Source organism: Schistocerca americana, chromosome 4 (genome assembly GCF_021461395.2).
Source record: "Schistocerca americana isolate TAMUIC-IGC-003095 chromosome 4, iqSchAmer2.1, whole genome shotgun sequence".
Taxonomy (NCBI): domain Eukaryota; kingdom Metazoa; phylum Arthropoda; class Insecta; order Orthoptera; family Acrididae; genus Schistocerca; species Schistocerca americana.
Window position 1 is genome coordinate 452,334,114 of NC_060122.1, and position 19,572 is coordinate 452,353,685.

At 37.5% G+C, this 19,572-nt stretch overlaps 1 protein-coding gene across 3 annotated transcripts in view; it reads left to right on the forward strand.

Annotated features, from left to right (window-relative positions):
• LOC124613234 (CREB-regulated transcription coactivator 1-like) overlaps positions 1–12,113 on the forward strand; it is a 382,746-nt gene extending 370,633 nt beyond the window's left edge. For all 3 annotated transcript variants that reach the window (XM_047141909.1, XM_047141910.1, XM_047141911.1), the window contains one exon: positions 9,093–12,113. In XM_047141909.1, the coding sequence (XP_046997865.1) occupies positions 9,093–9,325 (233 nt within the window). In that variant the 3' untranslated portion in view covers positions 9,326–12,113. The remainder of the gene's footprint in view (positions 1–9,092) is intronic.
• Positions 12,114–19,572: the final 7,459 nt, after the last annotated feature.

Genomic DNA, 19,572 nt, shown 5'->3' on the forward strand with positions numbered 1-19,572 from the left:
TACTACATTAAAATAACTTAAGATTCTCCATGCTACACTGTAAAGACTGACTTTCCCCACTTTTTTGTAATATTATCCTGGATATGACAAGAATTTCGTAAAGTTGTGGGTGCAGGTGATGTGCCACTGTTTGGACTGAAGTAATCTCCCAATGCTAGCATGGTAATTACCTCTATTGGATGTGTTGCTGCCAACCTATAATTAAAAGAACTATTTCAGGCGTTTGGCATGCACTGTCAGATATTATTCCCTCTTAAACATATGACCACATTTGGTCCTTCAATTTGTTTTACTATATATTGGCCACTGACTGCCTAATTCTTTTGATTTGCCCCTGCATACACTTTTGTCAAATACGAGGGTAATCCCAAAAGTAAGGTCTCCTATTTTTTTATAAGTACATAGAACTGTTTATTTCTACAATGGTTTACATCAGTTTACAGCTTGAACATTTAGCTGTTTTTCGACGTAATCACCATTTGTGTCGATGCATTTTTGTAGACTCTGTGGCAGTTTTTGTATGTCCATTTCATACCAGCTCGCCGCCATGCTGTTCAGAAATTTATGAACCTCTTCTTTCACCTCGTCATCGGAGCTGCATCGCTTTCTGGCCATATGTTCTTTTAACCTAGGGAACAGGTGATAGTCACTGGGCGCCAAGTCAGGACTATAGGGTGTGTGGGTGATTATGTTCCACTGAAACTGTTGCAGGAGAGAAACGGTTGGCCAAGCGATGTGTGGGCGAGCGTTGTCATGGAGAATGTGTATGCCCTTGCTCAACATTCCTCTTCTCCGGTTTTGAATTGCCCGTTTGAGTTTTTTCAGGGTCTCACAGTACCTGTCAGCGTTAATTGTGGTCCCAGTGGGCATAAAGTCGACCAACGGTACCCCTTTCCAATCCCAAAAAACGATTGTCATGACTGTAACACCAGACTGTGTTTGTTTGAATTTCCGTGGCTTTACCAAAGAAGGATGCCGCCACTGGCGTGATTGTTGCTTGGTCTCATGTGTAAAGTGTTATGCCCAGGTTTCATCACCTGTGACAATTGAGTTTAGAAAGTTGTCCTGTTTGGCTGCAAGGCAGTGAAGAAATGTGCAGGAAGCTTCAACTCATTGCTGCATGTGGTCATCAGTCAGCATGCGTGGCACCCATATTGCACACACATTCCGGTAGTTCAATGTTTCCGCGGTGCTTCGGTAAACCTCAGGAACCAACGTGCAGAGATCATCCAGGGTGATCCGTCGATCTTCATGCACACTTTTCTCAACCTTCAACACTGTCTCCTCAGAAATTGACGGCCTCCCACTCAACGGCTGCCAAGCCAAGACTGAGCACCTGAGCGTGGCATACGCATGTTTACACACACCACGTGAAGCACTCTTCATAACAGTGTGACCAACTGCCATACAAACAGAGTTCTGTACTTATAAAAAAATAGGAGACCGTACTTTTGGGATTACTCTCGTAACAGAACTTTAACTGCTTGTTGGAACTGCTGTGGATGTGTGGATGTTGAGTTCTATCATAATATTTTTATTGTTCCATTTAGTCTGAGCATTAGAAGCTGATGTACGCTGGTGCATAGCTCTCATTCACTCTTTTAACGTGAGCACATAATCATCATAATTGTAGATTACTTCTGCTGGGTTCTTTTGTAAAATTTCTGGTGTACTATACTATAATTGTGTAATCAAATATACATGACAGGAAAGTGGCCAAAGGACTTTACAGAAAGTATCTTAATACCCATAAAAAAGAAAAATAACAACAAAAAGTGTGAGGAACAAATAAAAGTGAGCCTGATATCACGTGTAGCCAAAGTTTTGCTGGAGGATGCTCAACAGAAGGCTATGTGGAAAGCTGAATTGCATAATAGGAGATTAACAATTTGGTTTCAGTCGAGGAGTGGGAACTAGAGATGCCATTGGGCCACTGAGAGTCATAGGAGAGAGGTACATGGAGAAGAAAAGGAAGGTGTATGTTGGGTTCATTGATCTTGAGGAGGCTTTTGACTGTGTCAGATGGGACAAACTGCTGGAAATCGTAAGGAGGGATAGACGGCTAAATAGAAATTTATATTTGAACTAGAGAGCAAGAGTAAGAATAGGAGGTGTGATGAGTGGAGAAATTGAACGCGGAAGAGGTGTAAGACAAGGTTGTTGTTTATCACCAACACTGTTCAATATCTATCCGGAGGAAATTATTAATGAAAGTTTTGATGGAAGGAGAGGAGTTTGTATTGGGGGTCAGAGAGTGGAGTGTATAAGATTTGCAGACGACATGGTTGTGATGGCAGAGAGTGCAAGAGAGATGAAACAAATGTTAGATGATCTAAACACAAAATTAGAAGAATATGGAATGAAGATTAACCAATTGTAATGGTAATTGGAGGAAAGGGGAGAAAATGCCGTATGAAAATAGGGGGAGAGGAAATAGAGCAAGTGAATAACATGAGTTACTTGGGAAGTGCAATGATGGACATGTATTGCTCAACAGAAGTTAGGAAAAGAATGGCAATGGCAAAAGACAGATTCAAGAGGAAACAGAAATTACTTTGGGGACCACTAAACAAAGATCTGAGGAAAAGACGTGCCAAATGTTACATCTGGAGTGTTGCACTGTATGGTGCAGAGACCTAGACATTGAGGAAGGAAGATGAAAGGAGACTGGAAGCACTAGAGATGTCGATATGGAGAAGAATGGAAAAAGTGAAATGGGAAAACTGAGTAAGGAATGAAGAAGTATTAAGAAGAGTTGGAGAAGAAAGAAACATGCTGAAAGTCATCAGAAAGAGAAAACGGAACTGGATTGGACATTGTTTCAGGAGAGACTGTTTATTGAAGGAAGGAATAGAAGAAATGGTGGACGGAAAAAGGGGGAGAGGAAAAGGAAGGTATCAAATTCTGGACAGTATCAAAGCAGACAAATATTCAGAAATGAAAAGACTGGCTATGGACAGACAAAAGTGGAAGAGGCTTAACCCATGACAAGACCTGCCATAAGGCAGAATACCATACTACTACAATATACACTTTCCCGAACAAAAACTCAGGAGATATGTACTCAGTTGCACTAAGCAGCATTGTGTTTAATACAAAAACCATATATGGGATCCATGTATTCCAGTTAGTCTGTAATCAGTCTGTATAATGCCTGAGCATTTCAGCTAAAGCTCTGCGTGTTCTTTCTAATGCTCCATGACTCTGTGGGTGGTAGCTCATGGTCTGGATTTTTTCTGTACACATTCTCTTTGCATTGTTTCACTGGTAAAGTTACTATTAAATCACTCAGTAGTATTGATGGTATGCCTAACTTAAAAATAATGTTTTCCACTAGCACTCTTGCTACCATTTCCGCATCTTGTTTTTGATACGTTCTGCAACTAGAAATTTCATCAGTGCATCCTGAAGTGTAAGTATATACTTGTTGTCAAAGTGGGACCATGATCTTTTAAAGCGGTGCTCAGAGGTTGTTGTCATTTCCACTGGCATAAATATGTTGTCCTATATTGGCTTTCATGCCTTCTCACATGCAATATTTCCTTGTTCTGTTAAAAGTTCTCCCAATTCCTTGATGACTACCAATTGGTGAATCATATGACTGCTTCAGGATCACTTTCTTTTCTTCTAGATTCAAACTAGCAGCTAGTTCTCTCTCAGCTGTGTTCTGGGTGTTAGGGCCTGTGTGTCACCCTTGCCCAAATGGCCTGGGTTATTGGCCTGGCTCACCTCTTCTTCTCCAAAGGTCCCAGTAGTGTCGCCACTTGCGACGTTGGGGATGGCTTTTAAACATTTGCTCCCTATAGCTGTTTTGGCTGTTTCAGTTCTCTTTCTCGGTCTTTATTGTCTTCAGTTTCAGTACTATAGTCCAATTAAAATTATGTGATAGGTGACATTTCACATGTGGAGCTTGTTTTCTCCAGTGAGATGCTCAACATCACACACAAACTGTTCATTGTTGCCAAATTATCACAACAGAAACCCAGTCTGGAACAGATTTTCGACATTTCCCGTTGGTTGAAATCAGTGCCCACTTGCAGCCAGTGTGTGTAGTTCCTTTGTGTCTTATTTAGTCAATTTACTTCCAATTCTTTGTCTGGCTTTCTTTCTTGATGTGTTTATACCTCGAATGCTGGGTGTCCCCTTTTATTTCATATGACACGCGCACACACACACACACACACACACACACACACACACACACACACACACACACTGATGGTAACGAAGTGCACACGTTACATTCACAGCACTAATCAAACACTACTGGATATTATGGTTCCATGTAATAATGCATGGAATTACCCCTAATTATAATTAAAGACGGGGGAGGGGAGATGCTAGTAGGAAAGTGGCAGACTGTAGCACACTATAGGTGCCTAAATTTGATATCTATTAACAATGCATATCCCCTTCCGAGAATTGGATGGGCTATGGAAAGCCAAGTCTTGCAACATTTTATCGGTTTCGTATTTGAGGACCTCTTTTGTGCATGTTGTATTCGATACAGCCATGAACATACTGCCCGACCTGCTTGTGGAATGATCTAGATTTCATGTCTTACAACATGAGTATGCTTCAACTGGTCACCTGGCAAGTGAAATATGTCATTGTATGTCATACAAATTTCCATAATGGCATTTCTTTCTTCACAGTTCAAATGTTTGACAATGACATTTTCTTTTAATTTACTCACCCTGGACTTTTCTCTTTCTTTACTCTTGTCACTCGGCCTCCTCAAGTGGCACTTCCTCAACCACCAGTACTAGACACTTCATCGATGTATTTTCTTCTGTCACATTTAGCACATTAGTGCTATCTCTTACCAATACCAGTGCTTCTGGTGCATAGACCCATAATGATACTCGTTCTTATATCTACCTGCACTCTGAAAATTCTTTCCTGTATCAGACCCATGATCAATCTTTGACCCATTCTAGTGTCTTCTCTTGCAGGTTCTCTCTTTCATTGATTCTTAGTTTTGTGGCTCCATCTGCAACTGAATTAGCATTCTTTTTTTGCAGCTTCTACTGTCATCCAATAGCCTCTGACTGCAACTGAACCTACACTTTGCTGTCTCGCAGCTCCTCCCAGCATCAAACTGGCACCTACTGTGTTCGAGACAATTCTTCTCTGTTTTTCAGCTCCAACTGCATCGAACAAACACGATCTACCTGCACTCTGAAAATTCTTTCCTGTATCAGACCCATGATCAATCTTTGACCCATTCTAGTGTCTTCTCTTGCAGGTTCTCTCTTTCATTGATTCTTAGTTTTGTGGCTCCATCTGCAACTGAATTAGCATTCTTTTTTTGCAGCTTCTACTGTCATCCAATAGCCTCTGACTGCAACTGAACCTACACTTTGCTGTCTCGCAGCTCCTCCCAGCATCAAACTGGCACCTACTGTGTTCGAGACAATTCTTCTCTGTTTTTCAGCTCCAACTGCATCGAACAAACACGTTTGTTTCCTCACAGCTCCTACCACTTCCACATTAACATCTCACTTTTTTGTGGCTACTGCTGCCATCAAACCAGCTCTTCCCATGTTCAACATAACTTGCCATTGTTTCGCAGCTCCTACCGCTACTGAACTAACACATTGCTGTCTCAAAGCTGCTACCAGACTTGCACTAATGTAGTTATTTCCCAGTGCCTCTGCCATTCTCCCGTTAACATCTTTTCCATAAAACTTTCTCTCTGAGAGCTGATGTTCTCATGCTGTTCACAACTTGATTTACTTCTCACAAATCCATATACTTTTTGCATCATAATTTATCACAGCATTATGACTAGTTAGGAAACTGCTGTGTAAGAGATCCTCAAATGGTAGATCTACCTCTGCTCCAGTACCTATTGTAACCTGCAATTCAATGTCTGTAACACCTTATATCTTAGCAACGCTATTAGCAATCCATCTGCTCCCAATACTTTCACCTGGATCACACATTCAAGCATTCCAAAAACTTCCTTTTAACAACACGCCTCTTAATCTTTCTTTTTGCCAGCCATGCACATTCATTACATTGCCTTATTGCCTTGCAAAGTGGCCCCTTTGATTACACTTAAAATGTATTTTATGTCTCTTGACTCTGCCAATGGCACAGTGTGCCCTAATATTTTACTGGAAATTTTCACTGGCTTTAATCAGTCCATTTCTGTAAAATGCCCTTTAAATTCTTGGTTTATTTCCACTAGCTTTTATGGATTTTCCTGTGGCAATTTTGCTAACTTATCTTCTTTTTCTTTTTCATTCTTGAGCTTTGCTTCCAGTTCTATCTCAAATAGATAACATTTTGTATGGTATTGCAGTGCTTGTGTTGTTCCAAGTTATGATGCAGTGTTCCTTTGGATATGTATGCAATATCGTATATATCCACCACACTGGGCAAGCAACTTTCAAGTAAAATGTGTCGCCTGTATGCGACTATACATAGTGGATGTACGAGTACAGGTTGTGGACATGTGGGTGATGACATGGGGAAGTTTAAGTCTGGCTGTAGGTCATGCTCAAATAACCGGGCAACCCAGCTTCGAGTCCCGGTCTGGCTCAAATTTTCTTTATCATCGTTCCATTATACAGCTGATACTTGTTCATATTCGCAACTGCGAATACATTTCATGGATAATCTTTTAGGTTTTCAGGTCTGTCGTTCCTTGGCATTCTAACTATGTTTCTCCCTATCAGCTTTTCTTTCACCGATGCTATAGCTTTCTCCTCCGTAGAGTCAGTATCAGCAGCTTCAGAGTGTGTTACTGCCTCTCTCCTATAGCCCTCAATATTATTTCAAGGCAGTCACCATAAAGGCCGTGTATGAAAACTGCTTTGACCTAATTTCAGAACCACAGCAATAATTCCAGTTAACTCAGCTTCCATTATGACAACCCCAATGGCTTCCCTAAAATGATACAGCAAGGCATCGGTATGCAAACCCCACAGTGCAATGTTTTTACCATGATCTTGTCTACTTCCAAACAACTTACAGGAATAATAGCCTAATGTGCATTTACAAGCAAAATTTTCCATGAAAACAGCTCATACGACAGACCATGTGGTTGTCAAATCCCTGACTAACAGTTTACACCTGGCAGCTCCTACTATTTGTGTCTTGACTTAATATTATGCTCATCTGGGTCCAGCAACTTAAATGCACTATCAAAATTATCCAAAAACTCATTACCTGTGGTTTGTTGCGATGAAAGGCTTGTGCTAATAATTTTAATGCATCACTTAAACTAATGTGCTGCCTGATTTGTAATGACTGTGCAACATTACTGTTGGTTGCTTTACCTGCTCGTTTTGTGGCATAGTGTACCAGTAAGCCTTGTCACCTTATTTGAGTGTGTTAGCAGTCTGTGCTGCCTCTCTATCTTTCCGTTACCTCCCAGCTACATGGCCCTCGCTGCCAGCCAGCCCTGTCTGTCACATGCCTCGTGTTACATTATCTGCTTCCATGCAGCTGGTGGGGCCCCTCTGGCCCATCCAGTCCATTGACTGATGTTGCTGCCTCCTTCTGGAACATTAGGCTCCCATATCTCATTGTCAACCTGCCTCCCACAAAGTCAAACTCATGTCGTGGCAGACCTTCCTCGCCCATCAGATCTCGTGCTGCCTCCCAATGGATCGGCGTGCAGTCACGCCGCATTGGCAACACGTCTCTCATGTAGACAAACCCATGCCATAACAATCCTTTCTGGGCCTTCACTATACTCTGCCCTTTTCTTTTTTCTTCATCTCAGTCATAGCTCTCGCGCGGTCCTTTCCTCACTTTGAAGTGTGTACCATCAGAAGTCAACAACGCACTATACCTATTTCTCAATCCACGGCTTGTTCAACCACCATCGTGTGTAGGGACTATTAAGGCTTTAGCTTCATGGTAGCCAACACTTGACAGTAGGGATGCCTAATTTGTGCCAACTCCACAGAATAGGAGTGCATATTTTTAGCCAACCTCACACATGGCACAAAAAATTTTGCATCTGTAGCATCCTGCAAGTGCACTAGGACGGGAGCTGATACTATTTTCTGTTGTGAAGTGACTCGTCCAGCTAATAGCTCTGGTGCCTGAGAATACAAGTTGGAAATATTTTAAGATAAAGAAAATTGGTGGGAAAAGGACAAGGAACTCTGAGATAAATGACTAGAAGTGAGGAATATTTAGGATGGGAAACCACTGTCAAATCCTACAAGGCATTAACACATTGACTTTGTTGTGGAGTGCTGCATGTACCATGTGCAGCTAAGTACCACTAGAAACTATATCCCATCCTGGGGGCAGAGTAATGAGGCAGACTGAGTTCTGACTCCCCAGCACCACAGGTGGCAGTACTTATAAAGGCTTGCAAAACGCACTTCCCACTTGATCATGTGCTGTCCTCCTGACCTCTATTCCTTCTAGGAGCTTGTCTCCAGCCGGTCATGTAATCTCCTGCTTCCTGGTATCACTGCTGATGTTGGGTTACCCTTCTACTTGCACTCACTGTGCAATATTACAACTCAGGCTACCCACTCTTCATATCTTACACAATTCATTCATGAAATTTCTGGAAATCAAGGACGGTGGAATTTCCTTGTTTCCCATTGTCCATGGTTCACAGGATATTGTGTGAGAAAAGGGCAAGTTGATTTTCACATGAGTGATGCCTTCTAAATCTGTGTTGATCTATGGATGTAAGTTTTTCTCCCTTAAGGAAATGTATTGTATTTTAATTTAGAATATGTTCAAAAATTCTGCAGCAAATCAACAAGTAATGAAAAATGCAAGCTAAGTATGGGACCAATACTGAGGAGTACTCATTGTAAAACGAAACCAGGATTCCACCTGGACCTAGAAACATTTGTTTTCCACTCTTTCAGCTTCTTTTCGATTCATAGATGGGTATTTCTTTGTCCTGCATTATTTGTAGTTCTTGTTATGAAATCTGAGAAGAGTTCAGTAGTTTAGTCTTTGTACTGTTGTTAATTGTTCATGATTTTAGTGAGATGTACTCATCAAAGATGAAAGTGCTGCAATTGAAACTTGTATGAGATTTACTATCTACAAGTGTGTTATCAGTATGTACACTGACCATTCTGTTTGTCTTAATATTACAGATTTTTCATCAAGTACAGGTGATGACCTCTCGAGGCAAGAATTTGTTAAGGATTTGGGTTCTGCCATGTCGGGCTCTTTTGATGACTCTGAGCTCTTCCCCTCAGATGAGACCCTTCGTGAAGGACTAGATCCAATTGACTTTGATGGTCTTCAGATGTTAACAGATCCCGATATGAATGTGATAACAGATCCTTCAACAGAAGACAATTTCCGGATAGACAGGTTGCAGTAGTGATACAGTTATCTTCAACCAACATATTTGTCCTTACCAAAGTGTTGTTTGTGTGCATGTCAGGTGAGTGACCATTTCCATTGTGTGCCATTTACAGTGTTTAGCTCCAGGTTGAAACAGACAGATCAGCACATGATGCACAACATTACAGACAACATTGAAGTAGTCCCTTGAATCCAAAGATTTGCTTGTTTTGTACTTTCTTACATATACTTAGATGTAGAAAACTGTACCAGTCATTGAGATTAACCAACATTCCAGAGAAATAACTGTTGGTTTATGTTCTGTTATTTTGTAGTTTTTACAATTGGATTGAAATACAGTTGACTTTTATAATTGGATTGAAATACATCCTACAAGGAAAATACAAGATTGTGAATGTATATTGAAAAACCTCTGGGATTTGTTTAATGTTTTCTGTGAATGTCTACTGTCATGCAGCATTATCTCCAATCCACATGTCACATCTTGTAATATGTGATTAGGGAGAGGGCTGTTAGTGGTTCTCTGACCTTTATTGAGGTAATACTTGAGTGAATTTAACATACTGTAAACGTGAAGTGCGTGTGCTAATGTATCATTGGAAACTATCTGCGGAACGTAGAAAACAACTCTCTGCAATATGTGTTTAGTATGTACAATTTAAAGCGATTTTTGAAAAAGACATTCTGCAGGATTTTTTATATCTTACATAAAAATGATATTGTGTACCTATCAGATGTGCTGCTGAGACATGAATTTTCATGTCGAAATGCCAGCAAGTCTCATGAATTTTAAATTGCTGTGTGTTTGAATGTGACTGATACGTTACGTGTATTTGATCTGATTTTATTTGAGAGCTATTGTGTAACATTAACATGACCGCAACTGTTTTTATTATGTTAGATTGCATCTGGCCTATATTGTTATATAAATAGTTGTAGGTAATGACTTCCACATGTTGTGTACCATTGTATAATTGTAAGACATTGACAAAATGCTGCACTGCCATCCAATAGCATGCTTTTCTTAGTATCTCTGAGCAAGCACATTTAATTCAAGTTGCTATTTCATGGTTTACTATAATTTACACAGTTTGAATTTTCATTCAGAATAGTACCTGTTACATAACTTTTATCATGCCATGATATTTTTTTAAAAAAGTACATACACATCTTTTGTCCTTTTTACATGGTTTTATTCATAAACTTTCACATATAAGGAAATTTGTGTTTTCATTTGTGTGAAAGCAGTGTTCAGCATAAAACACAAAAGAGAGATAATTGTTAATATGTGTAGATTGTAAGCATTGTATAAAATGTATTTCCACTGTAAATATGGCTGATTTTCTTCGAAATTCATTGTGGCTTACATTTTCTATAATAATTATCATGTTAATGTTTACATTACCTGATACTATACACAGATTTATGTGATAAATGGAAGCTTACAAGTAAAATCAGATTCAAGATATTTCATCAGCATATGCTACTGTTTTTAAAATTTTTGATATAAACTTGTAAATTGTTAGTATATTTATTGTTACACAGTTAAGATTTATTCTCTTCTTTGACTGTTTTTCCTTTTGCACCTAGAGTGGGAAGTCTGTCTGTGTGTGTGTGTGTGTGTGTGTGTGTGTGTGTGTGTGTGTGTGTGTGTGTGTGATGAACTGCATATGTAGAAGTTGCCAAAATTATTTCTTTATTGCCTCACTTGAACAATTGTTGATTCAGAGTTAATGGGAAATACGTTATGAGACACATCAGACTATAATGCTAAATTTGAAGTGTTACATGTTTAACTGTCTCTCTCTCTCTCTCTTTCTCTCTCTCTCTCTCTCTCTCTCTCTCTCTCTCAGCAGACATTTATTAAATTTGTTGAAATATTCTGTATTATTTAAAACTAATAGTTAACAAAGAACTATATTGTTACTTATTTGCAAAATTATAAACAATTTGGTAGGAGTACCTACTAAATAAATAGGTTTATGGAAATATTTGCACAGAAGAATCATTCTTCTGAGTTGAGAAACTGTGATTTTATTCTTGTTAAATGAGTTCATATTGTTCTACTATGTTTAAATGAAGTTTATCTGTAAATTTGCACTGTTACAGAAACTGTGAGTGAGACATGTTACTTAATGTAATGCATTGTTGCCAAACTGAAGTGAATCTGTAAATTGAATTTTATTTTTGTAAGTAATCACATTTGTGTACTGAATTTGTTTAATTTTATACTTGTTGATTTCTGTGAAATTTTATATATATACATAATGTTGAACATTCGTGCCAATCTTTATAATGTGGGTTTGTCTTTATTAAAATTATAATCATCCATAAGCTTGAATTTCAGGACAAACTTTGTTATATATGACACATTTCTACTATGCAGTAGTGTTTCACTGTCATCATTGTAATAAATATGGTTGAAAGTTTATCCAAATAGGAATTTCCTGTCTTGTTCATACTTCTAAAGGGTATAGGGGTAAGATAAAGGATTTTTCCTAATCATATTTTGGGTAAACTTTAAACACACAATATATCACTGTCATCTTGTACACTTTCTTTTGTGTGTCCTGTGCAATTTTCCCTCCTGAATTATTCATTCACTTGTATTTTGTGTGTTCTCTTGACTCATATAATTTTTATGTGTAACTTTTTCCATGTAGTAATGACTTTTTCCGTCTCAGCATGGAATTTATCTAATCAATTCATTTTCTTATCTCTGGTGTTTTTTGTGATGCTTAATTCAGTGAATGCTTTAGAAATTTCATTACTGATATTCCTCTTCACATGTCATACTGTGTGACTCTCAGGACTTTGTGTCATATAAAATCATAAATTTCATAATGTTTCATGTTCTGCATCTTCTTGAATATCCCTCGAGTGCATGTGTTCTTGAAGAAATTCTTCCATGTATTCAAATATGATGTGCAATAGTGTATAGTCACATTTTTTAAAGAAACGCACAAATTTTGATCTACATGTGTTACAACTGTAACACTCATTGTAAGTCTTGAAATATTTATTCTAAGTAAAAGGTCAAAAGTACACAAATGTCAGTATGAATGATGTTGTGCTCAGAGCTTTTTTTATTTTTTTCTGTCTTCTTTTTTTTAGATATAAGGAAAAAACTGTTAAAAAGAAATTGTGTTTTGTTCACCTAAGTTTTTAGACCTTTGAAAGAAAAAAAGAATTGGTAAAGAGAATATAGAAAAGTTAAAGTTTTGATGACTGTGCAGCAAAGACAGCAGCAAGTACAGCCTTTGGAATATAGGTAAATGATACTTCATGCACAAAATAAAGTTCAGTGTCAGTATGAAATGTGAAAATTGTAATGAAAACAGTTCAAGTGTTTTAAATATTGACACTGCAACTACAGGTACTGAAGCATTATGTGGTAGTGCAGCAAACAACATAATCATCATATTCACACAATGCTGAGCTTCGTGACAACATATCTGTCCCTCTGGAACTAAATGGGTAAATAATGAAAAAAGTTGTGGAAAGTTAATACAAGAAAATTTGTTTGCTGTGAACACTGGCAGGAGAGTGGTGTGAATGACCCATACTGTTGTAAGTGTTCCATTTCATAACTGCACCCTGTGTTCCGCTTCCTGCACTTAATACAATTCAACATATTTCACCATTGAAACTTTAATAATAGTTAATGGAAGGAGGCACAACAAAAAAGAAAAACATTAGTTGGAAATCTGTCAAAATATCAGAAAAATTGCCTGACTGACTAATTCCAGAAGGAACAACTCCCATTTCAGAGAATAGCTACACATACAATGAAATCCAAATTCCTTGCTTTTGGAACCACAAATTCCTTCTTCAGGAAAAGGACATAGGAAAATTTTTGTAGGGAGAGTGGATGAGGGGTCTGAAAGACACCTCTGAAGCAGGAGGAGGAAGGAAGGAAGGAAAACGACAGATTGTATTTGCTCCTTGTACCTCATAATTGTGCCATCTTTCAAAGCTTTTTTTTTTTTTTAAATACTTGCTATCTTTTACCTCTACCACATTAGCCCGTTAAAGATCACAAATTACTACATGGCAATTTTTGTAACCTTTTCCATTGTGTTGAATATTTCACCCTAATAGCATGACTTAAGTAATTTTCTTTAAGAAAATTCTTGTCCACCAGCATATTGTCTCAAAAGGTTCAAAGTAATTTGTAAGGTACAGGATGGAATAACAGCAGTATAATTTGTATGTTTTTCCCTTGTCTAATTCTGTTCATTTATATGATGATCCACATCTCTTATAAGTTTGTCTCTGAACTTAACATTCTGAACTTGTTTGTTTCCTGTATTGGTCCCCTCAAGTCACTGGGTTATGTTATGCTATCTCTTGTACTTTATGCTCTGCTGCCACATTTTATTTTGGTATGAAGTCATTTTGCCAGTTTTTAATGTAAAGTTACTTAAAAGTTTATGTACTCATTGCTCACAAGATGGTGCAGTAACAGTATTTCACATGTTTTCACAGAATCCTTTGAAGTTCAATCACAAGCTAAATTGATATGCTGTGAGCCTTGGTGTCAACATTTAAAATGCATTGAGCCCGTTCACAAAGATGCTTCAGGTACACACATGTAATCTTATTCTATATACAACTGGGTACTATTTCTGATGGAACTCTACTTATCCAGTCTTGTTTATGTGGGTAACTGTTATAACATCGCATGAAGGTGAAGAATCAATTGTTTGTTGTTCTGACGTGTAAAACAACCATTAGTGTAGCAGATGCGAAGACAGCAGCTTCTGGTAGACTTTTTGATTATAATGGAATACATTACAATTTTTTTGATTCTAATTTAATTTTTTGCTTCAGTTTCAAGGTGTGGCTAGCCGTACTCCTGTTTCACACCAATTTCTTGTGTTTTAAAAATTATTACTGTTTTGTGTAGTATTATGATTGGTGTTGGTTTCCTCATCACCTGTCAACCACAAAGTAGGTTTAGCTGAGATCTCGTGTTAAAATGTAAGTAAGCTGTTAGTATTCAACACATTGTGGTAAATGTTCAGTGCTACTGTCCTTTCTCCTTTGATCGTATATTTTTGATAACAGTTGTATGTTGTAATCTGAAGACAGATAAAGCAGATGCTACAGGAACACCAATATTGCACCTGTCATCCTACTTATTTTATCATCTTTCCAAGACAGTTCAGTGGAAGAAATTTTCATCAGTTGTGCTAGGTCAACTCGGGAAGAAGTGCTCTTGGTATACAGTTCCTGATCAACAACTCTTACAGTATAATATGTTAAAATTCCAAACCTTCTGCACAGAGTGAGATGGAATGTGCCACTATTGTTGTTAATCCATTCCACAGATAAGGATGTTAAATGTGTTGGCCACCAACCCTTGTCTGATGGTTTGTATTTATTAAGATAGCAGCCAGGGTACACACATAAACAGGTGCAAATATATTAAGAAAATAGCTGCTTAGTAATTGGAAAATGGTTGTCAAATCAACAGTTGTAAAGTTAGTTGGTGAAGTGGTCATTTAGAAACTGCAATTTTCTTCACATCTATAGGAACTATGCAGTGTAGTAAATTCCAGAACAGTGTAATGAGATACATCAGCACTGTACTTAAATGTGCTTCTGTGCTGTACCAGTCTCAGGTTTTTATCTTACTGTGCGTGAAATATATACAGAAACTTGTATGCCTTACGACAAAATAGTGCTCATTTTAAGAACATTGATTAGTCATGAACTAGTTAAGCTCTATCAAATGTCTATGCAATGCCATATGAAAGAAACAACATTGAAACATTCAGATGAACTGAAGCCTCTGATTAGTCATGAACTAGTTAAGCTCTATCAAATGTCTATGCAATGCCATATGAAAGAAACAACATTGAAACATTCAGATGAACTGAAGCCTCACACTTATTGTATGAAGAGAGAACTGAAGTTGGCGAGGGAAGGGGGGAAGTGGTGGTGGAGGAGAGGTACTGAAAGTAATTATTAATGTGGTATGGAAATGCCACACAAATTTTTGTGTGTGTTTTCATATATACATATCGTACTTTGTATGTAAGTTTTATTTCTACACCTAGACTGTGTAAATCATTATACAGTGCATAAAAAAGTGAATTTGTATCAATTTTTAGTTTATGCCTTAAATTTCATTTTCAGATTGAGCAAGGGAAGGTAGTTGATCATTTTACACTCTACACTGACTACTGATTATCAAAATTCATCCAACAGTTTTGTAAAATTTCATCTAAGTAAATACTGATAACATGTCCATAATATTTCACACTGACTAATCCACCAGGATATGACCCTTGTGACATGCCTCTGAATTCATTCAAACTCTTAATTTGTGCCAATCTGATGAAAAACCCCAAGAGTCACTCTGCTCATTTTCTCTCCCCCCCCCCCTTCCCTGCCTCCCCACTGTAAGGATCTAAGGAGTCTCACAATAAATGAGTATCCTCAATCTGCAATACATGTAACAAAATTCGTGTCCATTAATATTTACCTGTGTGTAAAGAATCAATATCAGCTTTATGCATCAAATATAAATCATATTTGTATAATAAACATTTACAAATCAACAATAGCAAATAAGAGTAAACACATCACTGCATAATACAGTAACATCATTGCAGGCAGATTGTAATCTGCTTCCTTTACTGTATGATGAGCTGGCCTTCTTCATTTTGTATATCATACACTAAGAAACTTGGTGGAGAGAAGTCCTTGATGGAATGTGAATCATAAGGAGGGAAAGTAACAACTCACTGTATAGATGAGGCATTGAGATGCTGATTGGCACACAGACAAGACTAAGAACATTACGCAGCAACTTTTTCAGTCTTGTTTATGTACCAGTCGACATCTCAATGCCTCAACTATACAGTGAGTTGTTATCTTTACTCCACTCATTATTCATTAACATTTAAAAACTGTTAGAGGCAAAACTGACAATGTTTAAGGTTTTATTAAGCTAAAAGTCTCTCTCTCTCTCTCTCTCTCTCTCTCTCTCTCTCTCTCTCTCTCTCTCTCTCTCCCCCCCCCCCCTCACCCCTCTCTCGACACCCCTCCCTTTTCCCCCTCACCCTCCTCTCTCCCTAGTTTTAGTATTGAATTATGAATTTATTTTTCATTGCTAAAATGAACCAATACTTTAGAGGCAAAAAGAAAAGGAAAAAAAAAATTGATAAGGAACTACAAAATGAGAAGGAAGAAAATGATTTGTGGGGCTTATAACCATCTTATGGGAAAATCGACTTGAGAACAGTTTTTGCAGCTTTATTAATGAGTATACAGTGTGGTCTAATGGTTTTTATTTTGTATTTCCCTCTTTGTGTCTTTCTTACACTTTCCAAATATTTCTTCTCTTTTTGTACTTGTAAGTTCTTATTCCATTCCCATTTCTTCTTTGTTGATTTTTATCTTATTGAAAATCTTCACTACTTTGATCTGATCTTGGCTCATATTTATTTTCAGCAACTCTTTCACCATTCTCTGTGTTTTATCAGTGCATTCTCTATTTTTGTATTTGAAAACAAAAATTGACTTTGAACCATGTCTAGTCATCAGATTCAGGTTATTTGTGGTTTCCCTAAATTGCACCAGGCAAATACTGAGGCTGTTCTATTAAAAAGGACACAGTCTCTTTCCTTCCTCATACTTTCCAATTTTATTTTGTACTCTCTCTCAAATGACCTTGTTGACAACAGGATTTTCACTCTTTAAGTTTTTAGAGCAAATCATTAAGGAATGGTAGAACTTAAATGTAATGGTGCCTATGACCATTATATTTGAGATATTTTAAAATGCATGCAGTAAGAAGTTATTGTTCCTATAATTGCTGTGCTAACTTTTAACAAAACTGCAGGAACAAGGAATAACCCTTGACCTTTCTTTATTTTCATTTGCAATTTTTCCCAGATATTTTTCTGCGACATATTAAAGTTTTTCATAAATTACTTGATGACAATGTTAGAAAGAGAGAGCAAGCCATCTTTCATGTAAAAATTGTAGAAGTTTAGTTTTACAGAAGTAAAGCAGAAACATAACTTACACTTCATTGATGCCTTTGATTTGATAATACTGTTTATAAACTTAAGATATTCCTGTTATCAAAATAAACCTGGTATAAAGGTCCATTGCCTTCTTTAAGAGTTTGTATAGATGGTAACTTCGGTATAATTAACAGCAAAGAATTGCACATGTGCAGTTTCTTACGTATCTGACTAATGTCAGAGTTATAATTATTACATTTTTGTAGTTATTAAGTTGGATCAGCACGTGGGCTGCACCTCATGGCACATGTCTACTCTCAATGCAGTCTCCATTCAGTCTGCACCATAGTGTTCCTTAAATTGTTTTCAGATTAAGGTTTGTCATCTTCAGATTTTTCTTGAACATTTATGAATGAATGTCTCTCCAATCTGGAAATTTCTTATTTTTTTGTACCTATAGTTATTAGGTGACAAAATCACAGATTGGATACAAAAGTTTATTGTATGTACAATTTGTTGCCAAGTTCCCTTTAAAACTTGTTTAAGGGTTGGCTGTTGTCATTGGACAATTTACAAAAAAGAAAATTGTTGATTCTTTGCGAACACATGCTTATAGTGGCTAGAGAGAGTGAAGCACAGTATGTCTTTAGGAAGTTCAGGACAAGAGGATTTATGTGTGGAACAAAGGGGAAAAATGAGTTGACAGAAACATTGGATGCGTCTGTTAAAATGGTGGAAAATTTATGAAATGAGAATGTATGTTGTATGATCAGTCAACAAAGAGATGCAAATATTGAAATAACAACCAACTATGACCCAGCATTATATAACGGAAAGGAGCGTTACTGGTAGCTGTTATTATCATAAGAAATAGTTGTTTATTGAATGAAATAATTATTGAAAGAGCAAACCAGTAATCACCTCAAAACAACTCACTTTAAAGTTGAAATGATGAATAGTACTAACAGATGTGTACGTCTCTAAAATTTTTTCATTGCTTAGAAGCAGAACAAATGTTGAGTAACTCAGTGATAATAATTTCCTTATAAGGCAGGTGGCTATTGTTCATGCCACCTTTCAGGTAAGTGATACAGTTGTCTTCCAACCGTTATCTTTATTTGCATTCTGGCTGGACATTTTCAGTAATTATGAGAAAAGAAATATGCCTGCCGCCAGAAAGCTCCTTTGTAAATAAGAATGGATGTGAGTTAGCACACGATATGTAATAAGCAATTAAAAGCAAGTAGCTATTGAATATGAAATCACACAATTCCGTGTACGGGGTGGTTAACTGGATGAGCTTGAACACCCCTTTTTTTGAAGGTGGGGGGTATGACAATTCCTTGCAGCCTTTTTAAATGAGAGACTAGTATCTCCTGAAGTACACCTTTTGATTTTGTGTTCAGAACCTACATAAAACTTTCGTCAGTTTCCCCTCTGATCTGTAAACACAAATATTTTATTACTTTGGAGGCAAAAGTAAATATCACCTGGTTGACTTTCTCAGCTCATCACCTCATTTATCAGTCCAATTTACCCTTTATCACTTTTTATTACTTATTGTCTTCTTGCAGCAGATGGAGGTATACATAGTAACTTCCAGAAAAGAAGATGCCAACACTTTTGTTGATATAAATTCAAGGTGTGAATAGTGATGCCAGCTGCTCACATGCCCAATTACGAGGGTAAAAACACCTCACTCTATGATCAGGCTGTCATCCTCTGCCATATGGCCTCATATGTATGCTATGTGGAGAGGCGTAGGGTTAGCACACTGCTTTCTTTGTCAGTTTTGGCTTCCCAAACCCTAGAGCTGTAGCTTCTCATTCAAGTAGCTCATCAGTTGGCATCACAAGACTGAATTAAATCCATACCAGGCCCCCCAACAAGTAACAATCCCTAGCAGTTCCAGGGATTGAATCTGGGTTCCCCGCACGTCTGTTAGCCATGCTGACTACTTGGCTACAGAATGGGTCCTAATTCCCAAATACAGATTTTAATTATATTGTTTGCAAGTACATTTCTTAGTATTCTTTGGGACTGAACTATTTTCTTAACTGGCAAGCAAGGGAGGTTGTCACCCAACTATACAGTACATATCTTCACATACTGAACATCTGACTTGCAGTTTCCAAAATATAGATGTTTCTTATAATGACTAAACAAGTTGGCTGTGTGCACTGGAGAGGTAGTGAGTGCACTGACGTCACACACAATTTGTACATTGATGTAATTTGCCCAATCTGATTTTTCAATATTTCTGAGAGGTTGTGTGTTTGCT